The 22,207-nt window shown below is 39.0% G+C and overlaps 1 protein-coding gene across 11 annotated transcripts in view; it reads right to left on the bottom strand.

Moving 5' to 3' along the window:
* The window catches only part of ZMYND11 (zinc finger MYND-type containing 11), a 138,754-nt gene that overhangs the window by 5,292 nt on the left and 111,255 nt on the right, over positions 1-22,207 (bottom strand). For 5 of the 11 annotated variants that reach the window (XM_065872212.1, XM_065872218.1, XM_065872216.1 and 2 more), the window contains 8 exons: positions 21,959-22,046; positions 21,364-21,419; positions 20,138-20,215; positions 19,145-19,263; positions 14,758-14,965; positions 14,303-14,371; positions 13,232-13,504; positions 12,727-12,912 (listed from right to left, as the gene is read on the bottom strand). In XM_065872212.1, the coding sequence (XP_065728284.1) occupies positions 12,727-12,912; positions 13,232-13,504; positions 14,303-14,371; positions 14,758-14,965; positions 19,145-19,263; positions 20,138-20,215; positions 21,364-21,419; positions 21,959-22,046 (1,077 nt within the window). The remainder of the gene's footprint in view (positions 1-12,726; positions 12,913-13,231; positions 13,505-14,302; positions 14,372-14,757; positions 14,966-19,144; positions 19,264-20,137; positions 20,216-21,363; positions 21,420-21,958; positions 22,047-22,207) is intronic. The other 6 variants (XM_065872214.1, XM_065872219.1, XM_065872221.1 and 3 more) reach the window with 4 other exon arrangements.

Raw genomic sequence — 22,207 nt, 5'->3', positions numbered from 1 at the left:
CCTGAAGACTCCAGAACGAAGCTGCTAGAACTAAAAGAGGAATTTGGCAAAGTAGCAGGATACAAAGTCGATACACTAAAATCAACTGCATTTCTATACACAAACAATGAACAATCTCAAGAGCAAATTATGAAAACAATTCTATTTAAAACAGCCTAAAAAACCCAAAAACTTATGAATTAACTTAACCAAGGAGATGAGAGACTTATACAATGAGAATTAAAAGAAATTAAAGACAACATAAATAAATGGAAACACATGCCACGTTCATGGATTAGAAGACTTAATATTGTTAAAATGTCAATACTACTGAAAGTGATCTGAAGATTCAATGCAATCCCTATCAAAATCCCAGTGGCATTTTTAGTAGAAATTGAAAAACCCACCCACATTTTCATATGGAACCTCAAGGGACCCCAAATAGCCAAAACAATCTTGAAAAAATAAAACAAATCTGGAGGAATTATAATCCTGATTTCAATACTTACTACAAATCTACATTAATCCAACCTGTGAAGTACTGGCATAAAGACAGACATACAGACCAATGAAACAGAATAGAGAGCACAGAAATAAACATATATATGGTCAGTTGTTTTTTGATGAGGGTGCCAAGACCGTTTAATGAGGAACAGATAGTCTCTTCAACGAAGGATGCTGGAAAATCTGGATATCCACATACAAAAGAATGAAGTTGGACCCTTACCTAACACCATATACAAAAATTAATTCAAAATGCGTCAAGGACATAATTCTAAGATCTTATTGTAAGAGCTAAGACAATAAATCTCTTAGAAGAAAACGAAGGACAAAAACTTCATGACACTGGATTTGGCAATGAATTTTTGGATATGACACCAAAGGCACAGTTAACAAAAAAATAGACAAATGGCACTTTATGAAAATTATCCATGGAATAAAAAAGCAACCCACAGAATGGGAGAAAATATTTGCAAATCATGTATCTGAAAAGGGATTAATATCCAGAATATATGGAGAACTCCTACGACTCAACTCAAAAAATGCGCAAAGGACTTGAATAGACATTTATCAAATGGAATGCCAATAATCACATGAAAAGATGCTCAACATCACCAGTCATTAGGGAAATGCAAATCAAAACTACAGTCAAACACCACCTCACACCTATTTGTATGAGTACTATCAAAATAAGAGTTGGTGGGGATGTAGAGAAATTGGAACCCTGGTGCACTGTCATGTGGGAATGTAAAATGGTACAACTGCTGTGGAAAACAGCATGGTGGTTCCTCAAAAAATTTAAAACGTAATTACCATATAACCAGGCAATTCCACTCTGGGTATACGCCCAGAAGAACTGAAAGCAGGATCTCAAAGAGATATTTGTACACCCATGTTTATAGAAGCATTATTCACAAGAGCTAAACCATGGAAGTAACCCAAGTGACCATCCGTGGGTAAATGGATAAGCAAAAACATGGTATATACATGCACTGGAGTACTATTCAGCCTTAAAAGGGGAGAAACTTCTGCAATGTACTGCAACACGGATGAAACTCGGTGCCATTATGCTAAGTTAAACCAGCCAGTCCTAAAAAGACTGTGTGATCCACTTATAAGAGGTGCCAACAGTAGTCACAGTCACAGATACAATGTGGAATGGTAGTTACCAGGGGCTGGGGGCGGGGGGAGAACAGGGAGTGACTGTTGAATAGGTAAAGAGTTTCCATTTTACAGGGTGAAAGAAGTTATGGGAATAAGATGGCAGTGACGTTGCACAACATGAATGATTTAACAGCACTGAACTGTAAACTTAAAAGTGATTAAGATAGTAAATTTGTTTTACCACAGTTTTTTAAAAAGGCTCACCTCATATTTCTTTCCATCTACCACCCCCATTTTTCTGCTCCCCTTCCCAAACATCTTGGAAGAATTACCTACACTTGTTATTTCAGAGTATTCTCTTCCCCTCTTTTTTAAGCCCACTGCAGTCTTTCACCCGTGCCTTGCCACTGAATACGCTATTATCAAGGTCACTGATGGTCTAAAACCAGTGGTTAATTCTCAGCCTTCATCTTGTGGGGCAACGTGTGGAGCAGTTTTGACTGTCGTCACTCGGGGTGGGGACAGAGGCGTAGCTGCTGCTAAACCTCCTACAGTGCACAGGAGTGTCCCTCATTTTCTGGTCCAGATGTCAGTAGTACTCTGGTATATTTCCTGTGATTTTACTATGTCAGCAATTGTGACTTCAGTGAGGTTACTATTTAAAAAGTGTGGATAGCAAGTAGCTGTAATAGTCAGATTTGGGTTTGAATCTTAGATCTGTGCTAATTAATCAAGTGAGTTGAGACCACGTTTATTTAACTTCTTAGTTTCCTCATCCTCAGATAATACTTCAGGCAGCACCATCCCTTCTATTACTTAATGCATTCATTTTGTATTGCTGCCTTTCTTTGTGAATATATTTAAAGGATGTATCATTCTTACTATGTTTCTCTTGATTGTATGCCATCTTAACATCCACTTTTTGGGTATCTGGTTTACCTACATACTCTCTCGTCCTACAGTACTGTACTGCTTCTTACAATAATGTAAGATTTAACTATAATACAAGAATAACGATAATACAAGAATAACGATAATACAAGAATACTTCTAAATCTTTTACCAGTCTACGAGAATCGATATACGAGCAGAAGTAGCTTAGGAGGGTGAGTCCCAGCTCTACCGACCAGGTTTCGAGTCACTCTGTTTAATCTCATAAGCCTCAAATTCCTTATCTAAAAAAATGGGTATAAATAAAAGCAGTATGGTTTGGCATAAAAACAGACACATAGATTCAGTTTTAGGCAGAAACTGGGTGAGGTACAATCCAGGGCCTAAGCATTTTAAAGCCTAGTTATTCAGAAGTGGGGGGGTTCCAGGAAGATGGCGGAAGAGTAAGACACGGAGATCAGCTTCCTCCCGACAGATACACCAGAAATACGTCTACACGTGGAACAACTCCTACAGAACACCTACTGAACGCTGGCAGAAGACCTCAGACCTCCCAAAAGGCAAGAAACCGCCCCCCCCCCCGCCACGTACCTGGGTAGGGCAAAAGAAAAAAGAACAAACAGAGACAAAAGGATAGGGACAGGACCTGCAGTGGGAGGGAGCCGAGAAGGAGGAAAGGTTTGCACACACTAGGAAGCCCCTTTGCGGGCAGAGACTGCAGGTGGCGCAGGGGTAAAGCTTCGAAGCCGCGGAGGAGAGCGCAGCAACAGGGGTGCAGAGGACAAAGCGGAGAGATTGCCGCACAGAGGATCAGGGCCGACCGGCACTCACCAGCTCGAGAGGCTTGTCCGCTCACCCACCGCGGAGGGCGGGGCTGGGAGCTGAGGCTCGGGCTTCGGTTGAAGCGCCGGGAGAGGACTGGGGTTGGCGGCATGAACACAGCCTGCAGGGGGCTAGTGCGCCACGGCTAGCCGGGAGGGAGTCCGGGGAAAAGTCTGGACCTGCCGAAGAGGCAGGAGAATTTTTCTTCCCTCTTTGTTTCCTGGTGTGCGAGGAGAGGGGATTAAGAGCGCTGCTTAAAGGAGCTCCAGAGACGGGCGTGAGACGCTAAGGCTGCTGCTGCCGCCACCAAGAAGCCTGTGTGTGAGTACAGGTCACTATCCACACCCCGCTTCCGGGGAGGCTGTGCAGGCTGCCACTGCCAGGGTCCCGGGATCCAGGGACAACTACCCCAGGAGAACGCAGAGCGTGCCTCAGGCTGGTGCAACATAACGCCGGCCTCTGCCGCCGGCACAGACTCGCCCCGCACTCCATGCCCCTCCCTCCCCCCCCCCCCCCCCCCCCCCCCCCGCCGCCGGAGTGAGCCAGAGTCCCCGAAGCAGCTGCTCCTTTAACCCCGTCCTGTCTGTCTGAGCGAAGAACAGACGCCCTCCGGAGACCTATACGCAGAGGCGGGGCCAACTCCAAGCTGAGCCCCTGGGAGCTGTGAGAACAGAGAAAGGGAAATCATTCCCAGTAGCCTCAGGAGCAGCGGATTAAAGCTCCACAATCAACTTGATGTACCCTGCATCTGAGGAATACATAAATAGCGAATCATCCCAAACTGAGGAGGTGGCCTTTAAGAGCAAGATTTATGATTTTTTCCCTTTTTCCTCTTTCTGTGTGTATGTGTATGCTTCTGTGTGAGATTTTGTCTGTATAGCTTTGCTCCCACCATTTGTCCTAGGGTTATATCTGTCCATTTTTTATTCTTAATAATTATTTTTTTATTTTAATGACTTTATATTTTATCTTTATTTTATTTTACTTTATCTTTTTTTCCTTCCTCCCCTCCTTCCTTCCTTCCTCCCTCCTTTCTTTCTTTCTACTTCTACTAATTTTCTTCCTACTTTTTCTCCCTTTTATTCTGAGCCATGTGGATGAAAGGCTCTTGGTGCTGGAGCCAGGAATCAGTGCTGTGCCTCTGAGGTGGGACAGCCAGCTTCAGGACACTGGTCCACAAGAGACCTCCCAGCTCCACATAATATCAAACGGCAAAAATCTCCCAGAGATCTCCAACTCAACACTAGCACCCAGCTTCACTCAACGACCAAAGCTACAGTGCTGGACATCCTATGCCAAACAGCTAGCAAGACAGGAACACACCCCCACCCGTTAGCAGAGAGGCTGCCTAAAATCATAATAAGTCCACAGACACCCAAAAACACACCACCAGACGTGGACCTGCCCACCAGAAAGACAAGATCCAGCCTCATCCACCAGAACACAGGCACTGGTCCCCTCTACCAGGAAGCCTACACAACCCACTGAACCAACCTTAACCACTGGGAACAGACACCAAAAACAACGGGAATGGGCTTCCCTGGTGGCACAGTGGTAGAGAGTCCGCCTCCCGATGGAGGGGACACGGGTTCGTGCCCCGGTCCGGGAAGATCCCACATGCTGCGGAGTGGCTGGGCTCGTGAGCCTGCGCGTCCGGAGCCTGTGCTCTGCAACAGGAGAGGCCACAACAGTGAGAGGCCCGCGTACCGCAAAAACAAAAAAAAAAAAAAAAAAAAAAAACAACGGGAATTACGAACCTGCAGCCTGCAAAAAGGAGACCCCAAACACAGTAAGATAAGCAAAATGAGAAGACAGAAAAAAACACAGCAGATGAAGGAGCAAGATAAAAACCCACCAGACCTAACAAATGAAGAGGAAATAGGCAGTCTACCTGAAAAAGAATTCAGAATAATGATAGTAAAGATGATCCAAAATCTTGGAAATAGAATGGACAGAATGCAAGAGACATTTAAAAGGACCTAGAAGAACTAAAGATGAAACAAACAACGATGAACAACACAATAAATGAAATGAAATGGGATCAATAGCAGAATAACTGAGGCAGAAAAACGGATAAGTGACCTGGAAGATAAAATACTGGAAATAACTACTGCAGAGCAGAATAAAGAAAAAAGAATGAAAAGAACTGAGGACAGCCTCAGAGACCTCTGGGACAACACTAAACACACCAACGTTCGAATTATAGGGGTTCCAGAAGAAGAAGATAAAAAGAAAGGGATTGAGAAAATATTTGCAGAGATTATAGTTGAAAACTTCCCTAATATGGGAAAGGAAAAAGTTAATCAAGTCCAGGAAGCACAGAGAGTCCCATACAGGATAAATCCAAGGAGAAATACGCCAAGACACATGTTAATCAAACTGTCGAAAATTAAATACAAAGAAAACATATTAAAAGCAGCAAGGGCAAAACAAATAACACACAAGGGAATCCCCATAAGGTTAACCACTGATCTTTCAGCAGAAACTCTGCAAGCCAGAAGGGACTGGCAGGACATATTTAAAGTGATGAAGGAGAAAAACCCGCAACCAAGATTACTCTACCCAGCAAGGACCTCATTCAGATTTGATGGAGCAATTAAAACCTTTACAGACAAGCAGAAGCTGAGAGAGTTCAGCACCACCAAACCAGCTTTACAACAAATGCTAAAGGAACTTCTCTAGGCAAGAAACACAAGGAAAAGACCTACAATAACGAACCCAGAACAATTAAGAAAATGGGAATAGGAACATACATATCAATAATTACCTTAAATGTAAATGGACTAAATGCTCCCACCAAAAGACACATATTGGCTGAATGGATACAAAAACAAGACCCATATATATGCTGTCTACATGAGACCCACTTCAGACCTAGAGACACATACAGACTGAAAGTAAGGCGATGGAAAAAGATATTCCATGCAAATGGAAACCAAAAGAAAGCTGGAGTAGCAATTCTCATATCAGACAAAATAGACTTTAAAATAAAGACTATTAGAAGAGACAAAGAAGGACACTACATAATGATCAAGGGATCGATCCAAGGAGAAGATATAACAATTGTAAATATTTATGCATCCTACATAGGAGCACCTCAATACATAAGGCAAATACTAACAGCCATAAAAGGGGAAATCGACAGTAACACATTCATAGTAGGGGACTTTAACACCCCACTTTCACCAATGGACAGATCATCCAAAATGAAAATAAATAAGGAAACACAAGCTTTAAATGATACATTAAACAAGATGGACTTAATTGATATTTATAGGACATTCCATCCAAAAACAACAGAATACACATTCTTCTCAAGTGCTCATGGAACATTCTCCAGGATAGATCATATCTTGGATCACAAGTCAAGCCTTGGTCAATTTAAGAAAATTGAAATTGTTTCAAGTATCTTTTCCGACCACAATGCTATAAGACTACATATCAATTACAGGAAAAGATCTGTAAAAAATACAAACACATGGAGGCTAAACAATACACTACTTAATAACGAAGTGATCACTGAAGAAATCAAAGAGGAAATCAAAAAATACCTAGAAACAAATGACAATGGAGACACGACGACCCAAAACCTATGGGATGCAGCAAAAGCAGTTCTAAGGGGGAAGTTTATAGCAACACAATCCTACCTTAAGAAACAGGAAACATCTCAAACAACCTAACCTTGCACCTAAAGCAATTAGAGAAAGAAGAAGAAAAAAATCCCAAAGTTAGCAGAAGGAAAGAAATCATAAAAATCAGATCAGAAATAAATGAAAAAGAAATGAAGGAAACGATAGCAAAGATCAATAAAACTAAAAGCTGGTTCTTCGAGAAGATAAACAAAATTGATAAACCATTAGCCAGACTCATCAAGAAAAAAAGGGAGAAGACTCAAATCAATAGAATTAGAAATGAAAAAGGAGAAGTAACAACTGGCACTGCAGAAATACAAAAGATAATGAGAGATTACTACAAGCAACTCTATGCCAATAAAATGGACAACCTGGAAGAAATGGACAAATTCTTAGAAATGCACAACCTGCCAAGACTGAATCAGGAAGAAATAGAAAATATGAACAGACCAATCACAAGCACTGAAATTGAAACTGTGATTAAAAATCTTCCAACAAACAAAAGCCCAGGACCAGATGACTTCACAGGAGAATTCTATCAAACATTTAGAGAAGAGCTAACACCTATCCTTCTCAAACTCTTCCAAAATATAGCAGAGGGAGGAACATTCCCAAACTCATTCTACGAGGCCACCATCACCTTGATACCAAAACCAGACAAGGATGTCACAAAGAAAGAAAACTACAGGCCAATATCACAGATGCAAAAATCCTCAACAAAATACTAGCAAACAGAATCCAACAACACATTAAAAGGATCATACACCATGCTAAGTGGGGTTTATTCCAGGAATGCAAGGATTCTTCAATATATGCAAATCAGTCAACATGATACACCATATTAACAAATTGAAGGAGAAAAACCATATGATCATCTCAACAGATGCAGAGAAAGCTTTCGACAAAATTCAACACCCGTTTATGATAAAAACCCTGCAGAAAGTAGGCATAGAGGGAACTTTCCTCAACATAATAAAGGCCATATATGACAAACCCACAGCCAACATCGTCCTCAATGGTGAAAAACTGAAAGCATTTCCACTAAGATCAGGAACAAGACAAGGTTGCCCACTCTCACCACTCTTACGCAACATAGTTTTAGAAGTTTTAGCCACATCAATCAGAGAAGAAAAGGAAATAAAAGGAATCCAAATCGGAAAAGAAGAAGTAAAGCTGTCACTGTTTGCAGATGGCATGATACTATACATAGAGAATCCTAAAGATGCTACCAGAAAACTACGAGAGCTAATCAATGAATTTGGTAAAGTAGCAGGATACAAAATTAATGCACAGAAATCTCTGGCATTCCTATACACTAATGATGAAAAATCTGAAAGTGAAATCAAGAAAACACTCCCATTTACCATTGCAACAAAAAGAATAAAATATCTAGGAATAAACCTACCTAAGGAGACAAAAGACCTGTATGCAGAAAATTATAAGACACTGATGAAAGAAATTAAAGATGATACAAATAGATGGAGAGATATACCATGTTCTTGGATTGGCAGAATCAACATTGTGAAAATGACTCTACTACCCAAAGCAATCTACAGATTCAATGCAATCCCTATCAAACTACCACTGGCATTTTTCACAGAACTAAAACAAAAAACTTCACAATCTGTATGGAAACACAAAAGACCCCAAATAGCCACTGCAATCTTGAGAATGAAAAACCGAGCTGGAGGAATCAGGCTCCCTGACTTCAGACTATACTACAAAGCTACAGTAACCAAGACAGTATGGTAATCGCACAAAAACAGAAATATAGATCAATGGAACAGGATAGAAAGCCCAGAGATAAACCCACACACATATGGTCACCTTATCTTTGATAAAGGAGGCAGGAGTGTACAGTGGAGAAAGGACAGCCTCTTCAATTAGTGGTGCTGGGAAAACTGGACAGGTACATGTAAAAGTATGAGATTAGATCACTCCCTAACACCATACACAAAAATAAGCTCAAAATGGATTAAAGACCTAAATGTAAGGCCAGAAACTATCAAACTCTTAGAGGAAAACATAGGCAGAACACTCTATGACATACATCACAGCAAGATCCTTTCTGACCCACCTCCTAGAGAAATGGAAATAAAAACAAAAATAAACAAATGGGACCTAATGAAACTTCAAAGCTTTTGCATAGCAAAGGAAACCATAAACAAGACCAAAAGACAACCCTCAGAATGGGAGAAAATATTTGCAAATGAAGCAACTGACAAAGGATTCATCTCCAAAATTTATAAGCAGCTCATGCAGCTCAATAACAAAAAAACAAACAACCCAGTCCAAAAATGGACAGAAGACCTAAATAGACAGTTCTCCAAAGAAGATATACAGACTGCCAACAAACACATGAAAGAATGCTCAACTTCATTAATCATTAGAGAAATGCAAATCAAAACTACAATGAGATATCATCTTACACCAGTCAGAATGGCCATCATCAAAACATCTAGAAACAATAAATGCTGGAGAGGGTATGGAGAAAAGCGAACCCTCTTGCACTGTTGGTGGGAATGTGAATTGATAAAGCCACTGTGGAGAACAATATGGAAGTTCCTTAAAAAACTACAAAGAGAACTACCATATGACCCAGCAATCCCACTACTGGGCATATACCCTGAGAAAACCATAATTCAAAAAGAGTCATGTACCAAAATGTTCATTGTAGCTCTATTTACAATAGCCCGGAGATGGAAACAACCTAAGTGTCCATCATCGGATGAATGGAAAAAGAAGATGTGGCATATATATACAATGGAATATTACTCAGCCATAAAAAGAAACAAAATTGAGCTATTTATAATGAGGTGGATAGACCTAGAGTCTGTCATAAAGAGTGAAGTAAGTCAGAAAGAGAAAGACAAATACCGTATGCTAACACATATATATGGAATTTAAGAAAAAAAAATGTCATGAAGAACCTAGGGGTAAGACAAGAATAAACACACAGACCTACTAGAGAATGGACTTGAGGATATGGGGAGGGGGAAGGGTAAGCTGTGACAAAGCGAGAGAGAGGCATGGACATATATACACTACCGAACGTAAGGTAGATGGCTAGTGGGAAGCAAGTAGATAGCACAGGGAGATCAGCTTGGTGCTTCGTGACTGCCTGGAGGGGTTCGATAGGGAGGGTGGGAGGGAGGGAGATGTAAGAGGGAAGAGATATGGGAACATATGTATATGTATAACTGATTCACTTTGTTACAAAGCAGAAACTAACACACCATTGTAAAGCAATTATACTCCAATAAAGATGTAAAAAACAAACCAAAAAAAACAGCCACATAGATTAATGGAATAGAGAGCCCAGAAATAAACCTATGCAAACATGGTCTATTAATTTATGACAAAGGAGCCAAGAGTATACAATGGGGAAAGGATAGTCTCTTCAATGAGTGGTATTGAGAAAACTTGGGCAATGACGTGGAAAAGAATGAAACTGGACCACTATCTTACACCATACACAAAAATCAACTCAAAATGGATTGAAGACTTTAACGCAAGACCTGAAACCATAAAACTCCTAGAAGAAAACATAGGGGGTAAGCTCCTGGACATTGGTCTCGGCAATGATTTTTTTGTTTGTTTGACACCAAAAGCAAAGGCCACAAAAGTAAAAATAAAAAGTGGGGCTACATCAAACTAAAAAGCTTCCGCACAGCAAAGAGAACCATCAACAAAATAAAACAGCAACCTTGGAAGAGGAAAAAATATTTGCAAACCACATATCCCATAAGAGATTAATATCCAAAATACATAAAGAACTCATACAACTCAGTGGGAAAAAAAAACTCCCAATAACCCAATCAAAAAATAGGCAGAGACGTGGCGCAGTTGTTGAGGGTCTGCCTGCCGATGCAGGGGACACGGGTTCGTGCCCCGGTCCGGGAAGATCCCACATGCCATGGAGCGGCTGTGCCCGTGAGCCATGGCCGCTGAGCCTGCGCATCCGGAGCCTGTGCTCCGCGGCGGGAGAGGCTGCAACAGTGAGAGGCCTGCGTACCGCAAAAAAAAAAAAAAAAAAAAAAAAGGCAGAGGACCTGAATTGATATTTTTCCAAGGAAGATATACAAATGGCCAACAGATACATAAAAACAGCTCAACATCACCAATCACCAGGGAAATGCTAATCAGTATCAGTGATGTATCACCTCACACCTGTTAGAATGGCCATCATAAAAAAAGACAAGTGTTGGTGAGGATGTGGAGAAAAGGGAACTCTTGTGCACTGTTGGTGGGAATGTAAACTGGTGCAGCCATGATGGAAAATAGTATGGAGGTTCCTCAAAAAGTTAAAAATAAAACTACCATACTATCCAGCAATTCCATTTCTGGGTATTTACCCAAAGGAAATGAAAACAGGGTATCGAAAAGATATCTGTGCTCCAACGTTCACTGAAGCATATTCACAATAGGCAAGATATCTATATACAACCTACATGTCCATCGATGGATGAACAGATTAAGGAAAACGTAGTGTGATGTATGTATATATACTACTACACTCACACTCACACGTACACACACACACACACACACACACACACACTGGAAGGTTATTCAGCCACGAGTTAGGAAGGAAATGCTGCCCTTTGGGACAACATGGATGGGCCTCAAGGGTATTACGCTAAGTAAAATAAGTCAAATATCGCATGGTATCATTTATACGTGGAATCAAATAGGTATAATAAGTCAGCTGTTTCATCAACGGTAAAATGTTATAAAAAGCAGTATTATAATTCTTTACTTTAGCCACCTCTTCCCATTTCCTTGATTCATGAGTAAACTTATGGGAACTTCCCCTTACAAGTCTAGTGTCTACTTTCTAGCTTTCTCTCATCTTTGCATGAAGACAGAATTATAGACATGGTGTTGGGGCATTCTGCTTGATAAGATCTTGAGCACACCTTAATAATTCGATCTAGTGATATTTATATTTCATCATTCATCTGTTTTTCCTTCTACGTTATCTTCATATGTTCTTCTAAGTTATACGTTTCTCTTTTCCTTCCTTTCCTTCTTCATCAAAAATTTTAAAATGTTTATTTTCCCTCATGAAACATTTACATATATTTAAAGACTCTTTTCAGAATGTAGTCTGGATCAAATGAAGAATCACAAAACTTCATACAGTAATTCATCAAAATTAAAAGCAAGCTATGAGCTTTTGGGAACAAAACTTTGTTCACATAGCTCAGTCATTTGGCAGAGAAACATCTGTGTGCTCAGAAGCTGCTGATCTGAGCGGAAGACAGGAGTCACAAACAGGACATAAAAAATGAACATTTGTCAGTTAAGTTAGAGACCCGTGAGATGTTACTATCATAAAGTAAAAGTAATCGATTTCTTTACTAGAATCTAATGTATAAATGTTAAGTGCAGTAAAATCTGAAAATCCTTATTTGCTATTACGACACTTACGTTTACAATTTTACAAGTTAGATATTACCTGTCAGGAGTTACCAGCAAAAGTCAGGGCCAGCCCACTTATCAAAATAAAATACTTGCATAGATGGAAAAGTTATATAAATCAGTTATACTAAATATGTTATGTCCCAAAGTATCATAATCTCAATTTAACAAAATAATCCTGAGCAATACTCAGTAATGTGGGATCTGGAGCTTTAAAAAAATTTTTTTAGTTAATTAAAGTTGACAATTTCACATCAGAACTTATTTCAGGAGTAATTTTTGCATATGCCATATATATCTTTCTGAATTAATTTTCATCATACCTATGGTATATTTTTTAGAAATCAGATTCTAAGAAAATAGTGGTATTTACCCACTGCTTCTTCTTGGTCTGAGAAATTAGTTGTTTGTGCTGGGTTGCTAGCTTCTTGATTTCTTCTACAAATTCTTCTTTACACTTTTCCTTTACTTGCTTACATTTTCTGTCTATCTCACCCTGCATATTTGCTACAGCTTTATTTACAGCTTGTCTTTTTTCTTCTTCCATTTCAGAACGCAGCTGAAATGAAAAAAAAAGTTAACCCACAATATGTCAGCTCATAATTTACACAGACCATTAAGCAAAACCTTAATACATAGTTTCTACTTAACTGATGTACCTCTTCCCTTTATTTCATTAAGGGCTATAAAATATTTTAGATGAGAAAAGTGCTACTTTAATTAAAATATTATAAAAAGATATTTTATTATAGTCCTAGTTTTAAAAAGCAGCTACCTGGTTGATGCCTAAGTGACAGAAGCTAAACCACAATAGGAAGACTATTCACTTATCCTGCCCAGATGTCTGAAGGCAACACTGGCGGTGGAGGCTGTGTTACCTTTTCTAGAGCTTCTCGTACAACTCTTTCAGTTTCTCGCTTGTGATCAGACTTCATTCGGTCTTTAAAGTCATTGAAAATTTTGGTGTATTTGTCGTGGCACATGCTTTGACACACTCCGTCACTGGTGGTCTGGGTGCTTCGATGCAGCATTCTTGGTGAAGAGGCACTTAACTTCTTGGTCTGAGTTGATACAGAAACTTTTTCGATTGGCTGAGGCATCGTGGGGATTTCCTGGCTGGAACTTACTGCTTCTGTTTCAGGTTCTGGTTCCTAAAGGATAAGGAAAGTGCTATAGAATTCACTAGTTCAAGAGCAAGCTCTATTAGGAGAAAAACAGAGTGATATACATAAACAGCCATATAAAAAACTGCAGTTCAAAAACCATGTAAGAAAATGGAAAATTGTTTTGTGTATTTTACCACAATTAAAAATGAATTAATTAAAAAAAATTTAAAACACATGCAATTAGTAGGTACAATAATTCTAAACAGGAACTTCTTCATTTACAATTACATATCAATATTATGGTTTTTCTTTTCAAAACAGACTAAAAAAAATTATCGTACAAAATCATTATCAATTTATAGTCACTTCTTTGGTTTAGATTCTTTAACAAATACCCTAGACCACTTCTCACTGAATATGTGTTAGGATTTTGCCCATATTTACACCTGATTTTAAAATATGCATGGATTATATAATTTTAAAAGGCTGAGCTCAGCCATAGTTTCCTCCAGTTTTTAAATGTTGGCCTCATTGATATGTTGGATAAACACTTTGTTTTTTATTAGTACTATGAGAAAATATCAGAGTTCTAGAAAATACAGCAAAGTGCCCTCCCACTTAGCCAGCCGTGGTCACTGCTGTTTAACTGGTAAGGAGACTTGCAGCTCCCGTGTGTTACTCTATGACGGGAACAGTGGGAAGACTGAGTCCAACTTGGTTGCTACAGGTTGACTAACGGCAATGCTTTTCGCAAGGACCTGTGAGGAGCACTGCCTTGATCACAACTGTGAAAATATTTCCTGTTTCAATTGCCACCTGGACACTGCAAGGCAGGCAACTTACTTCTTTTTTGGGTTCCACACTTTGATTACGTCGTCCTTTCTTTGTTCTCGGTTCTTGAGTGACCTTTAGCTGTGGGCATCATAAAAGTAACAGCACATTATTCCCGACACTATGAAACACTTCTCTGCTGCTAAGACTAGCCAGGGACCCACAGGTCAGGGGTGAGCACTTGTTCCCTTTCGCATTAGCTCTTTCAGGACCACGTGGTTGGCACTCACAGAATGATTCCTCTGGGCCGAGGGCTTGAAAGAGCTAATGTGCTGGTAGTGTCAGGATCAGGGTTGGTGGTGGCTTCCGTGTATTGGAACTGGTTCTGGTTTCTTTCGCAGAGCACTTTACAAATGTTACACGAAAGGAAGAAGAAAAGTCAGAATCTGCTCATTCCAGTGAGGAGTGTGCGCTGACACCTGCACATTCAGAACAAGAACCGACAGGCTCTCACTGGCGCCTCTCACCTGCTCATTACTGGTAGAGGAGATGCTGGATTCTGCCTCCTCCTCCCCTCGGTCCTCATTCTTAGACTTCCAAAACCTCCCTTCACGAAGGAAGCGCTGATGCAGCTCCAGCTCATCACAGGCCTTCTTCCAGCCCATACTGCGCTTAACATGCAGCCGGTGAACGTTGACTGTGATGTCCTGTATGTTTTCAGAAGGAATCCAGGCCCTGTGAACAACATTGAAAGGGATGGTTAGAAATTTCCAAAATGGGAGGGACTTCCCTGGCCGTCCAGTGGTTGAGACTTCGCCTTCCAACACACGGGGAGCTAAGATTCCACATGCCTCGTGGCCAAAAACCCAAAACATAAAACGGAAGCAATACTGTAACAAATTCGATAAAGACTTTAAAAATGGTCCACATCAAAAAAAAAAGAAGAGGAAGAAATTTCCAAAACGGTAGAAACACTACCAATTGTAAAGTACAATTTGTGGCTTGAATAAAAACTCTTACCAAGTAGAAAATAGGTGAAGTGACATTTGTTTTTCACAGTCATCAAAGCAAAGTTCTCAGAATGGGAGTGATTTACAGCTCTTTTTAAAACGTTCAATACCTCATTGTTTTGAATACTGTAAATTATTCAAAATCTAGCTATTTGCATGTTAGAACTATAGAATCATTTGTAAATGCCGAGAGATTTTCATGAGACACTTACATACAAAATGAGGGCATCTAACAACTATTACCTAGTAAGTCATCACATCCCTATTCATCAGATGAACCATGACTAACAAATGGAAAACTGTTTGTATCATTCAGCAACCAAGTACTCAACTGCGAACACATAAGTTGATCTAAAACTACATTTCGTTCTATTGGGAAGAATACTAGAAGTTTACAAAAATTTTCCTGGGTGCTAATTGCTTGACTGGACTTAAATTAGTATCCAACTCAACCAGGGCTTACCATGTGCCAGTGGAAGGTACCACAAAGCATACAGTGCATGGGACCTATGACTGTTCCCACCTCATTTGACAGCTGGCAGAGGTGCTGCCAAAATGGGGTTAAGGAAAGCTATTAATTAGCAGCTGGAACCCAGTGAGGGTCCTCACTGCGTGTAATTTATTAGGTTGGCACTTCTATATACATTGCCACTGCCTTTAACTGAGAAACAATGATAAAGCAGTGCAGCACAGAGTTGAGGTGACTGGGGTACTCTGGAGAGGAAGAGGGTTTCATTTGGCTGTGAGTGGTCACAGGTTTCGTTTGAGCTCCATCTTGAAGGAGGAGTAAGATTTAAACAGGGGACCATATGAGGGGAGGACTTCTAGGCAGAAGGGATGTCACAAATGAAATAAGAAAATATAAGGACATGTGAGGCACAGTTAGTATGACATTTTCTAGAGCACAGGGTACAAGTTGGGATCCAGCACTATGAATACACAGATTTGCTCTTTTCAGTCGTATTAGGAGTTTCAGAAATACTAGACCTATGACTGCTCTGAAGGGATCTTACTGGATCTTACTGGATTCCTTGAAGGAATCCCGGCACATATGCCTAAAGCCAAAAATGTAGACTTCTAATTTGCTTGTACAAACTAAGCTGTTTGCTTTAGAATTTAAAAGCACATTTTAAATATATAATAATCCATAGTTATACGGTAATGGTAACTGAAATTGTTAAATTTGAACTTATTTATAAATATTACATTAACAGTATCATCTGACAGTGCTTTACTAGAAACCAAAGTAAACTACACTTTGAAAAAGAGTGCAAATAAAATTTTGCTTGTGGAAGAGTTCCTTGCCATTAGATCTTGTATTTATATTATATTTACTCTTTCAGTCAACAAACATTTATTGAGCACCTATTATTATACCAGTCAACCAATAAAAGTGTTAAAACACTTTTTAAAACCAGTATGTTTTTTGAGAGAGATTTCTGTTATAAGCAGTGCTGACTACCTGGAATCAACTTGTGACCTAGGAGAGAATCTTATCCCCTTGGATATATTTAGTCTATTGAATCTATTTAATCTACTGAATTTATTCAATTTATCTACTACCAGCTGGAACCCAGTGAGGGTCCTCACTGTGCCTAATTATTAGGTTGGCACTTCTACATATATGGCCACTGCCTTTAATCTACTGAATTTAATCTACTGATTTAAGCAACGGAATCTATTCTTAACATGAGACTTAAGTCTCAATGCAATTCATAAAAACATTCCTATTCTCTCTTAATCATCTCCATTATTGTAGATAATCAGATTTCAGTTTTAAAGAGTATCACTGAGCATGCAATCTGACCTACACTAAAAATAAAAGGCAAACTGCACCCCACAATTTACAGTAAGTTTAATAAAAAGAGGTAAAATCGAATCTGGCTATACCTACACATCTGTCAATCCGGAATTCTCTGAATATATGCACAATGAAATGGCTCAGTGATATGATGGCAAACGAACCCAAAATGTCCCCTTTCTTTCTTCCCTGTGCCATTGCTCCCTCCAACTACAGGCAGCAGAAAGATTTAGCCCTGCTGACAGTCAGACCCTATCAGCTACTTTTTTTCCTCTGACAGGCAGAACCCTGCATACCCTATGAAAACCCTGCCTGTACTTACCAGGACCACAGGCATCTGCTCCCTGAACGTTACAACCTGCTCAGGGTTCAGGGTCTAGGGAGGGAGCAGCATGTTCTGGTGTGAGCATACAGAGGGACTAGTCCAAAATCATTTATTTGCTTAATTTTTTTTTCTCCCACCTAAGTGTAGAGACATGATTGATAAAATGGCTAAAGAATATTTATTGTATTTATTCGTGGTGATCTCTGCATAACAATGTCGTATTTAATACCACTGAATGGCACACTAAAAAATGTTTACAATAGTTTTTAAAAAGTATTTATTAATGAAAACTTGTAGCTGGGGGCCCTTCTAGGCCATCTCTACTTGGTATATAACATGTTGCTTAAGTAATTAAAACTATTATTTTTATCTATCAATTATTCTAACATGATAGAGTATCATTTTTAAGGTATGTCCCCATCGTTCACTTGAAATATCTTGCTGGTATACTGTAACCAGGAAAAGCAAATGAAAAAGATTCATAGTAAAACTGTGTTTATAGTAAAATTGTAGATCTTTTATTTTCTAAAATAAAGTCCTTAGGGTCTCATCAGTCCGTAATTTTTTTAGATAAAATTTTCCAAGAAATAAGAAGTCTGGGGGAAAAAGACTCTGGAAATGTAATTTTCTGTTTTAATTCCCTCTTCAGATGACAAACTTACTCTAGGGACCCAAGTAAATCAGCTCAAATATTCTTTTAAAATATTTTCTGCACAGTATATACTGAATGATATAAAACAAACTCACTCATATTATTAATAAAATACCACTCATGGTTGAAGATACTATAAAGTTGTTTTAAAATTAGTGAAAAAAGAAAATATAGGAAAATTCTGATTATCAGATTGTTCTCATCTAGTAGTATGGTTTTTAAAAATAACTGAATTCTTCATTTTTCTAAATTAACTGTTTATTTAATGAAATTCAAAGAACTAAATCAAATTTTTCCCTCATGTACATTCTTAGATCATAACATCAACACTCTCCTGTACTCCTGAGTTGATTATTTTTGTCTATGGCTTTGACAGAACCTTGAAAGTACGGTTGAAACTACTGTAATGATATTACAATTCTATGAAATGAACACATCCTGAGAAGCCTTCCGCTTAACTCCTAATATGGATTCAGTCCCACCATTAACATGCTTCTGAACTCAACAGTGTCAACTATTGGAACTGTCCTGTTTAGTAACCATTACCTGAAATACACCTAGAAATACCATGTATAGAAAGCACTGTTAGGTGCCCAGTCAAGTTATGTGCTGATTTGTTTTTTAATTTAAAATACACTTCAGGGCTTCCCTGGTGGCACAGTGGTTAAGAATCCACCTGCCAACGCAGGGGACATGGGCTTGAGCCCTGGTCCGGGAAGATCCCACATGACGTGGAGCAACTGAGCCCGTGCACCATAACTACTGAGCCCGCATGCCACAACTACTGAGCCCGTGAGCCACAACTCCTGAGCCCGTGAGCCACAACTACTGAAGCCCGCACGCCTAGGGCCTGTGCTCTGCAACAAGAGAAGCCACCGCAATGAGAAGCCCATGCACCGAAACAAAGAGTAGCCCCCCTCGCTGCAACTAGAGAAAGCCTGCACACAGCAACAAAGACCCAACGCAGCCAAAACTAAATAAATACAATAAATAAATTTATAAAAAAATAAAATGAAATACAGTCCACACAGTTTCTAATGGCAAAGCCCACAGAGCACTGGTAAAGCAGGACTGGGCACCCCCCACGACTCCTGGAGGCCCAGGGGTGATGGCTGCACATGATTACCTCTGGTGGTGGTGACCGAAGAAGCGGACGTCAACCTGATTGTCCTCTTTCTGCATGACTTTGGCCGGCCAGAATCCAAAACCTTTCATTTTAGCCCAAACCAGTTCATGATTAGGTATCTGGAAATAAAATGTTTTACCTTGTCATACTACTTTTAAAGTATTAAATACAAGAATATCATTAATACTGAACTACTCAGTCAAGCATAATCCATAATTTTGAAAATATTGTTTTTTCTAACTCCTAAGCACACAGAACTTACCCCCACCCCAGGATTGACTGATTTTGCCTCCAAGAAAAACACCAAAAAAATTAAAATTTGCATAAGCAATGTGGACCTTCATTTCGCAGAAAAGACAGTGAAAAGAATCTCTTGATAGCCTGTGGCATCTGGAATGAAGCCAACAGTGTAACAGTGGCAAACAGAACACCCTAACTTTGCTTCATGAAATACAGTCCAACCCTGGGAGCCTATAGGAAATGGGAGAATTTTAGGCCTTCCTCCCGATCTATCAAGTCGGAGATGCAAATTTTAATGAGACCCTCAAGTGACTGAGGAGCACACTAATATCTCGGAGAATAGGGGCTCTCAGGCAGGCTCCTACACCATGGCCAGGGGTGGGCGACTGCCCCCGGAACACTCCTTGAAATCATGCCATTTTAGGGGAAATCACACAGCTGTAAGTATATATAAAGACTTAGATTTCTTGTGAGAGAATGAGAGGAAAAGCAAATTTTTACTTTATGTATTAAGGGATTCAATGTTTATTCCTACTCTTGAGGGTCCTCATTTTAAAGTCAGAAATGGATACTGATCCCAAGCTGTTTCCCCCATGTTTCAGTTTTCATACTCATTAAAACCATACATACTATGACACAAAGAAAAATATTTAGAAGGATTATAATCTTCAAGCAAATTGGAAATAAACTTCCTTAGAGTAAGACATCAGACACTTAAGAGGTTAAAAAAAAAAATCTCAAAATTTTACATACACAAGGATAGCAGAACCAATTGTCAGGACGTGCATTTGATAAATAGAAGCAATTCTTGCAAAGTTGTAATTCATCCAGCTGAAAAAGAAAATCAACTATTTAGCCTACATAAAATACACACATGCATAGAACTATATAAAATAGATCCATGCAAATTAACATTCTCTTTCATGTATACAGTCTCCAGTTTTGTTCCTTAAGCTTAAAATTCTAATTTTCCAATGAATAATACCAGAAGAGCCTGCCACTTTCTTCTTGGAACCTCCCGAAGGTCCCAGATTGCACTTGGAATAGAGGACAGATTCCTTAGGGGGCCACTGCATCTGACCTCTGCTTCCCCAGCCTCACTGATACCTTTCCAGTTCAGCACTCATATTAAAGGCTATTTCCTCAGAAATGTCTCTTGATCTACCCATATAAAATATCCGCTACCAATAAAAGCAGTCCCTACTTTGCCTCATTCTCTGTCTTAGTGTTATTTTCTTTCATAACATTTTTTTATAACTTGTAAAGAAACCTATTTTGTCCGTCCTTTTCTTGAGTCTCCCTCTTCAGAATACAACTGTATGAGCAGGAAGCCAGCATCCTGATCCCCATTTTATTCCTCCTAACACAGCACATAGTAGACACTCAATAAACATGTTTAACGAATTTTTAAAAAGTCATATGTGAAATGGAATCAAGAAACAAAACTTTTTATATAAATTGAGATGCTTTTGCAAAGATAGTATGGTTATAGATGAGTGTTTCAAATAAGAAAGACCACCCAAAAAATCCTTCCCTAAATATATATTTCATTTATTGTATAAATATGCATGCTGTTGTCTGGATGCTTTTTTGCCTGTGTAGTGTAGTAAGAACTCAAATTTGAACCTTTCATTCGCAGAGGGTAATGTTTATTGAGTGCCTGCCCAGTGCAGCACATTTACATGTAGTTATATAACTAATACTCTTTAGGGTAGTTAAAGAGGAGAAAACAAAGTTTCCTTTTCTTCTAACTAGTAGAAGTTACTTAGTAACTAAATCTAACTCCCAGGATTTCTCTGAAAATAGTTCTGCCAGAATTCTTCCCCCTCTGTTTGCGTTATTTCCCATGTATGTCATACATGGAAATAAAATTATATTTAAAGAAAATGGCAAAATTAAAACGTACATATCAGAGTGGAATTCTGAAATAGATTAGTGTGGAATATAGCAAGAGTTTAGTTATTAGGCATGGATAGTACCTCATGACATGTGTCTTTATAGAGCATCCTTGCTATGTCAGCTTGCTCACTGTCTGCTGTAATTAAAGACAGGTATCTATTACCAGTGATCTAGAAACACAAGACTATCAAAATTAATACAGCCGTTTAAATTTTCTTTCATTTTTAACAAAAGTGGACACATACCATTTAAAACAAAAACGTATATTTAAAATAAAATTAAGGCAGTAAAAGAAAACGCTATCAGCAGCTTTAATTTTATATCCAATATAACATAATACTCTAGGTACAGAGGGACCTCTTTCATTACTTTTGAATGAGGGGATATTAATGCGGAAAATCAAAAGTAATCAAAGTGCTTATAAAAAGCCTTTCAACTAAGTTTATATATAAAACTATGAATATTACCTAGTGTAACTAGAGTTCTTCTTTTGGCCAGTCAATTCTATAAGCTATAACTCCATTACCAAACATTTTTAAGTTTAAACCCTAACATTATTACTTACAGATTCATTCAGGTATTGTTTTAATGTAATATTTTATAAAAGATATTTCTCGACATGGAATGTAAATGGTATGAATTTTAAAAAACTACACAAAAGAAAAAATATTCAACCTCCATAGAAAATCACTGTGTTGTGGAGAAGCAACTGAGCATCAGCTTTGAACTCTTCGTAACTTCGGTACTTCCCTTCGTTCACTTTCTGCAGAGGGAAAACAACAAAATGGCAAAGGGTTAATGGTGAGAACACCTGTCAGCATTACAGCGTTAGAGAGTAGGAAACAGGCGAATTCTCCAGAATGGCATTACGACTACTCCTGTGTCCCATGGTACTGACAGAATGTGCGTAAAAGAAACCCACAA

The sequence above is a fragment of the Phocoena phocoena genome, chromosome 2 (genome assembly GCF_963924675.1).
Source record: "Phocoena phocoena chromosome 2, mPhoPho1.1, whole genome shotgun sequence".
Classification (NCBI taxonomy): domain Eukaryota; kingdom Metazoa; phylum Chordata; class Mammalia; order Artiodactyla; family Phocoenidae; genus Phocoena; species Phocoena phocoena.
This window is presented reverse-complemented; position numbering and strand designations above follow the sequence as displayed.